Source organism: Phoca vitulina, unplaced genomic scaffold (assembly GCF_004348235.1).
Source record: "Phoca vitulina isolate PV1807 unplaced genomic scaffold, GSC_HSeal_1.0 scaffold15, whole genome shotgun sequence".
Taxonomy (NCBI): Eukaryota; Metazoa; Chordata; class Mammalia; order Carnivora; family Phocidae; genus Phoca; species Phoca vitulina.
Genome location: NW_022589718.1, coordinates 4,153,401 through 4,167,929, shown reverse-complemented (window position 1 = coordinate 4,167,929; position 14,529 = coordinate 4,153,401). Strand labels below are relative to the sequence as shown.

Here is a 14,529-nt window from a genome sequence, read left to right as displayed (position 1 = left end):
CTTCATCATCTGTTACCTGGATTATTTTGACAGCCATATAACTAGTCTTTTTTCTCCTCACGCAACTGCTTGTCTCCTTAAAATGTATTCCCTACTAAGAAATAGTTTGAATTGTAAGTACAATCCTGTCATTTTTCTGCTCCAAATTCTCCAAGGCCACCCATGTCCTACAGAGTAAAAGCTCAATCCATGAAAAAGCCTCAGGGTTGTATTCAGTCTGTCCCCATCCTATTCCCACTGCCGTCTCCTACTGACCTCACCTCCTTCCCCTCTTCTCTGGCCACTCTGCTCCAGCCACACTGCTCACCTGGCTGCTCTCCTTATACTCCGCACACATTCTTATCTTCCAGCCTCTGAACTTGCTGTCCCCTTTGCCTACAGCACCTTTCCTCCAGATACCTCCGCAGCTAACTCCTTCACCTCCTCCAAGTCTTTGTACAGTGTCACATTTACGGAAGCCGCCCCTGAATATCCCAGGCAAATTTCAACCCTCCCCTTCCTCTCCTGTACAACTTGGTTTTATTTTTATCCATAATAGGTATTACTTTCTGACATCATCCAGATTATAAATGTACATTTTTCTATTATCTATTTCCCAGTAGAATGTAAACTCCATTAAGGTAATGTAGGGATTTTTTTTTTGTCTGGTTTGGTTTGTTTGGTTTAGTTTCATTTACTCTTGTATTTCCAGTGCCTAAAAATGTTCTAGCTAATAGTAGACCTTTAATAAATATTGATTGAATTAATGAGTGAGTGAGTGAATGAATGAATGAATACATAAGAAGAGTCCCTAACTCAATTTTCTAGCGAGGTATCTTCCCCGCACTCTCTCCCCTTTTGCACGTTCTAGACCTGATTTGACTGATTAGAGGAAATTTTGAAGACCAGCCCTGCTTCTCTAAGAGAAGTCTCCGGGGCCCTCTGAAGTGCACATCTATCATTTGGTTGAATGTAAGTGCTCCACACCAACAGGGCACTGCTGGCTGAATGCTGTGGAAGGTGAGAAGAACAAAGTTAAATTCTTCCAAAGAAGGTACTGCTCTGACTATGTCTGGGTGGTGCCAAAATAAATATTAAAAATTAAAAGAAAATGTCAACTCACTCTTTTGAGTACTATGTCCATAAAGCGCCTGATTGACTTTCCCTTCCCCCGCCTTTTTTTTAATTGGTATTGTTGGTATATACACAAGCCTAAGGAGATGTTGTCTATTGCTATTATTGTTTTTATTAAATTACAATTTGGGTGGCACCTGGCTGGTTCAGTCGGTGGAACGTGCGACTCTTGATCTCGGGGTTGTGAGTTCAAGCCCCACATTGGGTGTAGAGATGACTTTAAAATCTTTAAAAAATTAAAATTAAAAAAAGTCTTTGAATAAATAAATAATAAATTACAATTTTATTCAGTGATTACAGATTGGCTCTTGGACACCGTCTCTGGGCGTTCACAGCTTCAGGCTGTGTCCTGTCAGAGTTTTGTTGGTAAAGTCCAGATTGACGTCCTTGATTCTTTGGCTTTCTTTCGGCAGCTGTGCAGTGGCCCTGGATGGGGATGTCCAAAGGACCCGTGTGTGGGCTGCCAAATGTTTGGAATACACTTTAATGACTTCTCCGGGAATTAAAACTTCCCTGTAGTTAGCAGAAGCCTTTGTTTCGGGGGTTGTTTGGAAAGATTTTGAGAGTCTAAGCCACTTTGTTTGTGACTTACCTTTGCCCTTTCCTGGTTTCAGCTATTTTTAAAAGACGGGCCCAAGCCTGTGTAATCCTATTGCCACAGATGTGGTAAAAAGAAATCCCCACATCCCGGCTCCATCACTGAGCGCAGCTCTTAACATTTTGCACAAGAACAGGATATTGGCAACTCAACTGTTAAACCTGTCTGTGATTATTCTTCCTTGAGATCACTCTGATGTCACCAGTGTAATTTGAGCCTGGAGCTTTTGTTCACACTTTAAGTAGCAGTCCCGGAATGATTCTGCTACAGACTCTCTGGAGAGCCCAGGAGCAGAATTCCCGAAGATCCCCACATCGATGAAATCAAAGCCAACCCACCAAGCCATCATCATGTCCACCTCTCTGCGCGTTAGCCCGTCCATCCACGGCTATCACTTCGACACAGCTTCGCGTAAGAAAGCCGTGGCCAACATCTTTGAAAACATAGACCAAGAATCTCTACAGAGACTTTTCAAAAACTCTGGGGACAAGAAAGCAGAGGAGCGAGCTAAGATCATTTCTGCCATCGATCAAGATTTGGAGGAGAAAACACGAGCCCTGATGGCCCTGAAGAAGAGGACGAAAGACAAGCTTTTCCAATTTCTGAAACTGCGGAAATATTCCATCAAAGTTCACTGAGGACAAGAGGATGGATAAGGACATTATCCAAGAATAGACATTTAAAGACCAAGGGAGTTTGTGAGACCAACACATGCAGCAGTTTGCGGCTGCCTCATAAGCTTCTCTTCCATCAGAACGGAGGAGGCTGGAAAGGAACAGAACAAACTGGTTACAAAGACTCCAACCAATTTCACGCCTGTGCTGTTACAGAGGAGAACAAAATGCTTTCAGCAAGGATTTGCAAACTCTCCCTGAGGGGAAAGGACTGCTGCAGTGTCAGAGAAGAGTCTGAATGGATGTAATGAGGTTGGAGACCGAAGATAACAGAGAGCTGGGGAAGAATTGCGGCCAGAGTCTTTCTCAGGCCCTAGGACTTAAATTCAACCTGAACTTTGTTTCCTTGGCTGAACTGGGTAGGGAGAGGGAGGAGGGAGAGGGGGAAACAGGGAGAGAGAATACTATACTCCGATGTTTACTGAATTTTTTATTTGAATGTTTCAAAATGTTGTCAAGCTTCAATGTGGTCTCTTGGTATAGATTCTTACAGATCAGTAATTGATTATTTATTTGCATTTTTTACAGTGCCTGAAAAAGTGCACCACGAGGGTGTTAGTTAAAAATTATGCAGTACCTTCAGCAGCTCAGTAAAACCCTTCTAGTTTATAAAAGGTTTTTATACATTTCAAACTGGTTGCACAAAAGCTAAAATAATGGGATCCTTCATAAATCCAAAGTACTGTGAAAAAAATTTATGATTTTTTAATCTTCTAACTAATGCTAAAATATAATCGGATTAGATTTCTTACAGTTATTACAGTAAGCATTAGGAAGTGAGTATGATAATACTAAATAGTTTATGAAGATGCTATGGTTTTTATAATTTATTATACATGACAAATGATATGCAACCTTAATAAATTATTATAAACTTAGCTGCTCTTGGTCTGTGATGATTGGTCTCAAAGGAAAAAGTAAGGTGGTAAATATTTATTATTATAAACTTTTATAAACTATTATAAACATTTCTAAGGATTTTACTCTAAGAGTAAAATGTGCCTTTAGAGTAGCTTTACATTAATTGCCAAACTTCTTCAAAGCAAATTCTTACATCAAATATCTAGCAAGTTTCTCTGTCTCAACTTTATAAGATACAGGCATAGAAATTCATTGACTGATTTATCGACAGTGGTGTTTATGTGTCCACAGAGGGTGAGCTTTAAAAAGCTTTTTTTTCCTCCATATTTTTGAAATTTTTCCTCTCTGGCTACAGGAGCTATGTACAATTGTACATGTGTTTCTCCCAAAACAGTATATCTTGGGGTTAGAGTCCAAATTATGATCAAGATTCTGTGGGTTAGCAATATTTATTCCATATAAACCAATATGGGAATAACATTACAGTTACTTTACTTATTTTCTCATAAAATTATAATAAAATCTTTCTAAGAAGGCATATATCAATGCCTGCCGCCCTTCCCTAGCAGACAGAAATAAAATTTCCCAGAAGTTAGGCATTTTGGAACATGTACAGAGGTTTTTGAAACTTGCTGATCATAGTAAAACAAAACAAGGGAATGATCCAATATCTTCTGGGAGAGTTACAAGTCAGGATTTTAAATAATACATTTTTAAAAAGGAAATGAAGTCTCCAAACCTACATTTCAAATGTTTATTGGTAAGTTTACTGAAGATAGTATAAAATCACTCCATTAAGAAGGAAGTTTTTTACATGAGAACATCCACGAAAGCCACAAATTAATATGCAGAAGTGTGTGCCTGTGTGTGTACATTTTTCTGGGAGAAGTGTTTAGAATTTCTATCAGATTTGCAAAGACATCCATGACACCAATATAAATTAAGAACTAAAGAGGAAGTTTTTTTTTTTTAAAGATTTTATTTATTTATTTGAGAGAATGAGAGAGAGAGAGCACGAGAGGGGGGAGGGTCAGAGGGAGAAGCAGACTCCCTGCCGAGCAGGGAGCCTGATGCGGGACTTGATCCTGGGACTCCAGGATCATGACCTGAGCCGAAGGCAGTCGCTTAACCAACTGAGCTACCCAGGCGCCCCTAAAGAGGAAGTTTTCGACAGGTGGAAGGCTCGTTATGGTATCTGGGGATTACCAAAGCAGAGGTTGTGAAGGGGTCTTCAGCTCCATGACCTTATTTCCCCAAGCTTGCCAACTAATCTTGCCTAATGATCTCACCTAAAGTCTCCTTTGCCCATGTTAAGAATAAGCTTCCTACCTCTGATCCTGGCCTATTAGTGACACATTTTTTCTATCTAGAATCCCCCGAAGACATTGACAAACTGCTTGGAAAGGGAACTTGGGAACTTATTCTTCCAGGATAGCTATCATATTCCTATGAAAATGTTTAACTTATTTTCTTTTTAAAGACTTTAAACGTATCTTGAATGCTGAACATAGTCAAAAGGTTGAATTTATTACACTGATGCATAACTATATGCTCTCCCCTGTTGTTTTCAATAGAGTACAATATTTGTCTTTGACACTTTGCAAATTAGCATGTATTGACTTAGTTTTCTTGCAGTATATTATCATGATTTTCTGATTGCAAGACTATAACGTGGGAAACGAATTAGAAAGCAATTGGGATATGGTCCACAACAGTGGGGAGAAGAATTCCAGTAGATTTGTCAGAAACATGCTGTCTTTCCCCTTCAGGGACAACAAAAGTTGGAATCAATGTGATTTACACAAAAGGGTGATTTTTAGTTCCATAATGCTTTCATCATTTAATGTGGGGTGAAAATAAACATCATTAGAACAAGTACGACTAGTTCAGTTCAGAAATCCTTCTATGGCACAGGGATGGCCAAATATATCTCAAGGCGTCTCATTGTAATAGAAGATATAAAAGCAAAAACACAAAGGTGAAATGGGTCGTTAATAACATTTGTATTATTAGGATCATAATAATAACAACTGCATTTCATTGAGACAGTTTTCTAAGTGTTTTTTATGCATTAAATCACTTAGTACTGTGACATGAGAGCATGTGTAAATAGTGTAATGACACAGAAGCCCAGAGGGATGAAGTAACATGCTCAAGAACACACAGCTAATGAGGCTAGGAATCTAATCTGGGGATTCTGGCTCCAAAGCCTCATTCCTTGCCACTAGGTTAGACTGCTTCTCTAGGACAAATTTAGCTTCTCTTTTTTCCTATAAGATGACAATTACTTATATGCTAGTAAGTCAGAAAGACAGGAAGGCGCGGCCTCTGAGAAATCACTTTTATCTGCTCTGTGCCTCTTTGTCTGTTTATTTGGCACTTGCTCTATATGGAAAAGCTTCATAGTTTAGTCATTTTAATTGTGTCAGAGGGTTCTTAGATGTAGCTTTTTAAGTCTGCAGTTAAAATAACACATGGGTTAACACTTGGAACAAAAGATCACACCTAACGTCTCTTCCCGTTGTCAGTCAACATTTTGGGTCTCTATTTGCTCGTCGGGGGAAGTCAGAAACTATGGATTCATGAGTTTATTCACTCAGATTACTGCTCCTCTGTTCATCACTGTGGCCCACGGCAAAGGCTGTTTGCTTTTGGACACTCAAACAGATGGGGTTTACTGAGAAAGGGGGTGCCTCCTCTCCCCCCCCATTGTTAGAGTGTAGTCAGAGGATGCAGTTGATGTTCCCTCAGAAAGCTTCAACTAAAAAATGAATAATGAAGCCACGGTCTAGGTATTACGTGATCTTTTGGAGTACCTCAACTACCCTTCTAAATTCCACATAGCGGTTTCCCAAGATGGCATATTGCTTGGGTAACTCCCTTTCTTACACACAGAGAGTTGTAAAGTAAAATCAGAGTTTGTATCTTATATACTCATTCAACAAAAATGTAGTAAGCACCCACGTGTGGGCCCTCATGGTCAGAATGGATCCTTGTTCTCCTTATCAGAGGAGCTGGAAAATGTTTTAAAATAAATATAATAGAGTGGGATGTATGATAGGAGTTTAAACAGGATGCTATGAGGCAAATGTGTGTGGGGGGCGGGGTGGCGTCTGTCTGTGTGTATCTGTATGAGTTTTTGTGTGTTTGGGGAGTAGCAGAAGGAGAGGAAATCTAACCCAACCTGGGGAGATCCTGGAAGAGTCCATGGAGAATTTTCAAAGTAGGATTTAGTCAGGAGAGTGGACAGAGAAAATTTTATTTCATCATCTGGGTATAATGTTTGCAAAGGCAAGAAGGCAGGAAAGAGTGTGAATTGTCTGAGAATCTCTAAGCAGTTTCATATGGCTAGGGGCCTAAGCATTTGGGGGCAATAATTAGGAAGGCAACTAGGTTTTAAATGACAAGCTTGAGTATAAATTTTATTCTGAAGGTAATAGAGAATCAGTTAGGACTTTAAATAGAGGAGTGACACTTACCACCTAACTACAATGTATCACACCCTAGGAATAGATATGATTAATATTTTGAAAAATAATGCATTCCTTTCCATCTGGCTGCACCCATCAGCTCAAAGGTAAGCAAAGATGGGTGCTTACAAGTACATCCAGGAGCTGTGGAGGAAAAAGCAATCTGATGTCATGTCATATATCGGACTCGTGTGTCATGTGGTAGCCGCAAATACCCAGTTCCTAAGGGTGTGACCTATGGCAAGCCTGCCCATCATGGTGTTTACCAGCTAGAATTTTCCTCAAGCCTTCAGTCTGTTGCAGAGGAGCGAGCTGGAAGCCACTGTAGGGCTCTGAGAGTCCTGAATTCTTACTGCGTTGATCAAGATTCCAGGTACAAATTCATTGAGGTTAACCTCATTGATCCATTCCATAAAGCTATCAGAAGAAATTCTGACACCCAGTGTATCACCACACCAGTCCACCAGCACAGGGAGACTCGAGGGTTAACACCTGCAGGTGGCAAGAGCCATGGCCCTGGAAAGGGTCACAAGGTCCACCACACTATTGGTGCTTCTCACTGTGGGGCATGGAGAAGACACAACACTCCCTGGTTCCATCATTACCACTAATATAAGTAATGTTTGCAAAATCCTTACCTAATAAACAATTTAGGATAAAAGAAAAAAAGAAAAAGAATGCACTCACTGTCTAGCAGCTGAACACACGGTTAGACTCTACAGTGATTCTTCCAGAACTCTGTTGCCTCACCGTTGGTCTACTGAGGTGAAAAGCCACATAGGACGTTTGCAGATCAGTAATTAATGCTTAGCTGTGTGGAAACCAAGGATGAAATGGAAGGGGTAATGAGGAAAAGGGTTGTGAGGCCAGATTGGGGGAGACCCCAACTAGTATATTCCTTATTACATTTTTTAGAAATTAGAACCATGTTTGACCTTATAATGAGTCTTATTATTTAACAAATATTATAAAGAAATGGCTATTAAGCTCTCTCTTCACTTAAATAACTTTTCTACAAAGTTTCCAGATATTTTAAGTGATTGTTACAAACACACAAATGTGTTCTATTTTAATGTATGAACCCAAGATTAGCGAAACTGTCTTACAGAATTTTGGAAATAAACATCCTATTCCAATATGGGTTAGCAGTGATTCAAAGAAAGTCAGGAATACTTTTGTTGAGTAGTCAGAAGAGTTTTGTTGTAGGCACCTTTTTCCTCCCTCCCCTTACACACGCTGGCTCCCTGTGTGCACGCGTGCACACACACAAACACACATACACACACGCACACATACCCACACATGCACACACACACACACTGACATATACACATACACATTTACACACCACACACATACACACGTACATACACACACATGCACACACACATACACTGACATATACACATACACATTTACACACCACACACATACACACGTACATACACACACATGCACACACACACTGACATATACACATACACATTTACACATCACACACATACACACATGTACATACACGCACACACACACATGCATGTGCACGCACATACACACACACATACATACACCATTTACAGCCCTAAGAGAGCATAGCAGTTTGTGCTCTTGAGCTCTATGTCCTCATCTGTGGGCAGCAGCGGCCTGGCGTTGAGCAAATAGCACCAGATTGAGGCAGGAGTTCTGGGGTTGTTCCCAACTGTGCCTTGAGCAAATTTCTTTCCTATCTCCAGATTTCATCTGTAAGAGGAAAAAAACTTAGATCCGGCTGGCCCACGTCTGTGCCCTCTTCTAGATCTCACACTCGACATAAATGGGAGCTAATAACTCTACCACCATACACAGTAGGACTTCGTACTGGACCAGGCAGTATTCCACAAGGGGCAGGAATTTCTCTTAAATAAAACAAAACAAAAGTGTAAGTAAAGAGTTTTGGTCATTAATCATGGCTGCTGAAGGCAGAATGTGAGGAAGACAACTTTCTGCGGATCCATCTATGTTTTTGAACAGCCTACCTCTCTCCCGGTTGGGGGGTGCCATGCTGGGGCCAGCTGGTAAGAGTTTGACACTCCAACATCCATGCAAGAACACAGCCACTGAGACAATCTCTACTGTATGTAAGAACCATAAGCTACAATTTCAAGTTCAAGACAGCATTTTAAAAATGGAGATTCTTGGTCCCCACCTCTCTGGGCCTGGTAATGGATGTTCTTATGAAGTTCCACAGTTAATTGTGAAGAACATCAGACGTGCGGGGATCCCCGCTTCTTATGTTACAGTCAGGTCTTCTGTTGATGGCACTTTTTTTTTTAAGATTTTATTTATTTGACAGAGAGAGAGAGAGAACACAAGCAGGGATGTGGCAGGCAGAGAGAGAGGGAGAAGCAGGCTCCCTGCTGAGCAGGGAGCCCGATGCGGGGCTCGATCCCAGGACCCCGGGATCATGACCTGAGCCGAAGGTAGCCTCTTAACCGACTGAGCCACCCAGGTGCCAATGGCACTTTTTAATAGAAGACTTAAAAAGGATTTGATTTTTGGCATTAGTTAGAGTTTTTCTTACTATATTAATTCTGTCCTTAATTGAAAAATCATGACCAAGTAAGGACATATGTTGAGGGTAGTATAATTTCTCTTGAATTTTAATAATTGCATTGTATATAGATAACTTTTCTGTGATTTCTTTCCTTAGATTTCAGTCTGATATTTGTCCACTTTGATACTTCTAGGTTTTACCAGGAGAAAATCTTCTGCTTCCTATCACTACCTTCTCTTCTTATTCTCCTGCAATTTGTCCATGTTTATTATTTATGCCCAGGTTTTATCATCTGAAAGATTTTGGAGAATCCTACTGATCCCAGAGAGCCATGGGAGCCACAGTAAATAGAAGTGCTATTTAAGAGCATCTTTCCCGACTGATAAATGTGGAATACCTCCACAGTGCAGTTGTTTGCAAACCTACTGTTATCAGAATCTCCTGGGGAACATTTTAAAATCCAGGCCCCTGGATTTAATGATTCAGAATTTCTGGTGCTGGTCACCTGCTATTTCTGTTCTTAAAACACTCCCCAGGTGATTTTGCTGCAAAGTCAGATTGAGAACCAGTGACCTAGATTAAAGTCACCAACTGTGTTCAGTATGAGCACGTGGCTCATTTTAAATCATCCGTGTCTCCCCAGGCACATTGCAAGCTTCAGTACATTTTTGACTAAACAAACTGTTGACCCAAGATGTGACTAGCACCTTATCCTGTAATTTGTTATTTCTATTACCTCTCATCTAATCAAATACCATTATTTTCCCTATGCTCATAAATTCTAAGAAATCCCCTGATCACCGTTAGCTCAACTTCCATAAGGCACATAATCTTAGCAAGAAAAATACATTCTTCAAATGAATAGAAGGCCTTTCTCCCCCTAACTACATTTACCACTTGCCTGCTACTCTGGAGAATTCATTTCTCAGTCTAGACAAGTTATTCTTTTAAAGTTAGTCTTAAAAAATGTTTAGCACTCATCACTAACAATCACTTATAACTTAGCATACTAGCACTTAATAAAAGACCTTCTTCCTAACAGCAAGGATCCTCCACTGAGATAATGTGGTTTTAATTTTAAGGGATGGGTAGGCAGAAGAACAGGAAGATTGAAACCCAGGATAAGGGAACATCTGAAATTAGTAAAGGAGAAAACGACCAGAGGTGGTGGTGCACTAAGAGAAACAGCTGCTCCCAACTTTTCTTGGTCTTGGCTGTCAGATGGCTAGATTGTTCAATGTGCAGGGCAATAGACAATAGAAAGATAAACAGAGCCACACGCAGGGGATACGAAGAGCTGGATTAGAAAATCCTGCCTCTGTCATTTACTAGTTAGGTGTAAATTTTGAGTAAATTATCTACTCTCTCTCAGCCTTACTTTATCATCTGTAAAACAAGGATAATACCTCCTTCCTGTATCAGTTCGCTTGGGCTGCCTTACAAAGTACCACAGACTGGGTAGCTTAAACAACAGAAATTTTCTTCCCCTCACATTTCTCCAGGCTGCAAGTTCAAGTTCAAGGTAGCAGCAGGGTGGGTTTCTTCTGAGATTTCTCTCCTTGCCTCGTAGATGGCAGATTTTCTCTGTGTCTTCACATGATCTTCCCTCTCTGTGACCTATTCTTCTCTTTTTATAAGAGGAGAAGTCATATTGGATCCGGGCCCACCCTAAAGGGCTTTCCTTCACTTAACCACCTCTTTGAAGGCCACGTCTCCAAACACAGTCACATTCTAAGGTACTGGGTGTTAGAATTTTAACATATGAATATAGAGGGGACACAATTCAACTCATAACCCCTCCATACTTATTTCTCTTGATTGCTGTAAACACAAAATAAGAGAATGTATGTTAAAATGGTCAGAAGTACCTACAATGGTAACCTTGGGGACAGGGATGGTGCTTTGCTCATGGTTGAATATTACAAAGCATCTACCACAGAGCCTAACATGAGGTAGATACTTAAAAAATGTTTGTTGAATGGACACACTTCACATAAACACAAAATGTTTGTTTGATGTATCAACTTATTAGTCTATGAAATGAACATGCAATCATCTTAATCCTTTTTGTCTCCTTAGCATCTCCAAGGAGAACAGTCAACAGAGGCCCGTTCGTGTTAATCAACTGAACCATGGCATGAGCCATAGTTCATGTTAAGGGTGATGCCAGGAAGGCGTTCTGCCCTGGTGCATTTCTGCCACTAAGCACGTTGTTTGCTTTTCACTACACATGAATGGCTTCAAAATGTTCAGTGGAAGTGAACAAGCTCTCTGAACATCTGTGAACTGAGTTTGCTGATCACGTCTGGCTCTGTTGTTCCTGACATAATTTTTGTCTCTCTAGTTATGGGTCTAAGACTAAAAAGTTCATTCTCCTTCTAGCTTCAGAGTCCTGGTATAACCAGTCACTGCCATAACTTTGGCCTTCCTTTGGGTTAGTGTGAATTAGGGAGGGGATGATACTAGGAAGGTTAAGAAGCCCCACATGATAAATAGGCTGAACACAGACTATGCTGGGCACAAAAGCAATTCTATATATCTTACCCTACATAGCAAGGATTTCAGAATGAATAGAACAGATTTAGAGAGGTCCATAATCTGTGCATGAGTAGTGTGGGAACCTTTGTGGAATAAAGCCTGCAACATATTTTTAGGAACCAAATGCCATGACTATTGTCTAATTTCAACTGGAAATTGAATAAATATATATAATGAATTATATTGAATAATTTGAATTGAAATTAAATAAATACATATAATAAAGTATATATATTTATATATATAAAATACCAATAAGTAATTGGTAATAATAACTATTACCAATTATAAATAATATATATTATACCAATAACATATATATTATATATATAATACCAATAATTAAGATCATATTAATGTGACAATGAATAATCATTTAACAAATAAATTGACTAAAGTAAGTCAGCCAAGTAAATTGGGATAATATGTAGCAAAATAACAACCAGAGTATCTGGTTTTTAACTTTAAATTGATCATAGTCATATCGAGTAGGCTTGAACTAGTATTATCTTTTTATTCTACACGCATTTGGGTGTTGAAGATATTGGAACCTTCACCTTCCTCATGGGATCAAAAAGGCATGTGATTCTTCCATGAGTACTTAGCCTGGCAAATGGATTCCTCATCATCCTTGAAAGATGTCAAGACTGGGATCTCGTTTCTCACTGATTAGATTTCACACCTATTTCAGTGAACTTTTATTCTTTTATAGCTTTTTCTTATTTTAAAACTGATGTAAGAAACCAAATCTTTTTTTCTCCTTGTATTTAAAAGTTCAATGTTGCTGATATATGGGCTTGTAAAAATTCTAGACAAATGTGTCCTTGGGCAAGGCAGGGACATGCTGGATGCATCACTGCTCAGAACTCTGCTCCTCAGCCAGGAAAGATTAGAGACTTGATACCATGGCCACCAAGGGCGAGAGACTTACAAAGACTCTCTCACCCTAATTAAATTCGCAATCCACAACATAGGCGAGGACCACCAATTCATCCGTTCGTAAGAGAAATTTAACTGCCAAGCAGGAGGACAAATTATTCATGAAAGCAAAAGGAGAAACAGTGGCCTGAAGACAATTTCACTCTGGCTTTGGTAAGGTTTGAAGAACTAGCCTCACAGCGAGATGTCTTACCTCCTGACCCCGGCAACGTTGAGCTTCTGCTGCCTAACGAACCCTCCCAATAATTAGTAACTTAAAATGACAACGGCTCTGTGGGGCAGCCTGGGGGTCCTTCTGGCCTGTCCTCAGCTGTCCTCTGTTGGGTTCTCTCATCCATCTGCAGTCAGCTGGCAGGCCACCCGTTGGCTGGATGTTGTAGGATGGCCTCCCTCACGTCTGGTGACTGGCAGGATGTTGACCAGAGCATCTTGATTATCCTCCACTAGTTTTTGCAATCTCTCATATCAGCACTTAGGTGATCTCACCATGGAAAGAGCTAGATATGCATTTGCCAAATTCTCCCTCGCCATCTCCCTTATTTGTACACACAGAGCTCACTGTTCACCTTCTTCATAGCACTCTCCTTTCCAGAAGAGGGGTGCAGTATAAGAAACTACACTTGACTTTATTCATAAGAGTCACACACCAGGCCTGCTTCCCTGAGATTAAAGCCCAGATTACTTCACAAAACTCAGTCACTTAATCAAAAATATTTTTTTACTTACTCCCATGGTTGGTTAATTTGGTTCACAAAACTTAGTCATTCATTTAGAAATATTTTCTCACTGACTCCCAGGGCTAGCTAATCTCTTCCATAAGGTGTGAATTTTACCAATGTCATACTCAAGAGAATATTCATTGTTTTCTGTAACCCCTTGGAGGGTCAGGAAGGGCCGCGACTTCACCATTATCTCCATGTACCCGTCCCAATGCCAAAGCAGTTGACAGGTGTGGGCCAAATTCTGAAAAATCCTCACTGCCCTAAGCACACTCTTTCATTCCCTATGAAATACGTAAGTACACATCACTGAACATCTGAGCTGGTCCTCCTCGTTAAGGACCACACTGTTTGGAACGGGTGTAAAATTAACTGCTAAAAATGCCTGTTCTGTTCTCTGGGATAGTGGGCATTGAGAGACATTAGCCTGAGGGAGACAGACTGACTGGGGAGAAGAATTAATGGAAGCACACGGCTCCTGCAGGCAGGAAATGCTTTGATAGGCCTTTTCCTCTTTTTGTTACCAGGAGAGCCTTGACAATAGACCCCACCTTAGAGCAGCTGCTTTCTCCCCTTGTGATGATCACAGCACATTTTCCTCGTCAGACTTGTAGTCTGCGCCAGGGAGTCTCAGGAAGGGACATGCACAATGTTGGGGATCTGCCCTTGAGCCTCTGAGCTGTGTGATGGGTGGGGACGTCACCCCTAAGACACATCACAAATTCCTTTGGCACACGCCTCAGGAAGGCCATCTGCTTCTGTTGTTCCTCTGACCTTTTGTTAGAACCCACCTGAAATTGGAAAGAAATTACCAGAATAAAACTAAACCTAAGACAGTTTTAGACCCTGTTGCTTGCTAAGGCAAGATCTGCAAGGGCAGACCCCATCACACAGCTCAGAGGCTCAAGGGCAGATCCCCCCTCCTCCCTCTGTGCGCGCTCTCTCTCAAATAAATGTTTTTTAAAAATGCAGTATGTACTATACTCTTATATGGCTACTATTAAAAAACAAGCAAACAAATGGAAAATAATAAGTTGATGAAGATATAGAGAAACTGGAAGCCTTGTGCATTTATGGTGGGAAT

The 14,529-nt window shown here is 40.5% G+C and overlaps 1 protein-coding gene and 1 pseudogene across 1 annotated transcript; both read left to right on the top strand.

The window, feature by feature from the left end:
* Positions 1-1,502: 1,502 nt before the first annotated feature.
* On the top strand, positions 1,503-3,306 carry TCIM (transcriptional and immune response regulator). Its single transcript, XM_032413258.1, has one exon. It carries the CDS (start codon positions 2,029-2,031, stop codon positions 2,347-2,349), a length of 321 nt encoding a protein of 106 aa, XP_032269149.1. The 5' UTR covers positions 1,503-2,028; the 3' UTR covers positions 2,350-3,306.
* A 3,527-nt stretch (positions 3,307-6,833) lies between these two features.
* On the top strand, positions 6,834-7,327 carry LOC116637696 (annotated as a pseudogene).
* The last annotated feature ends 7,202 nt before the right edge of the window (positions 7,328-14,529 follow it).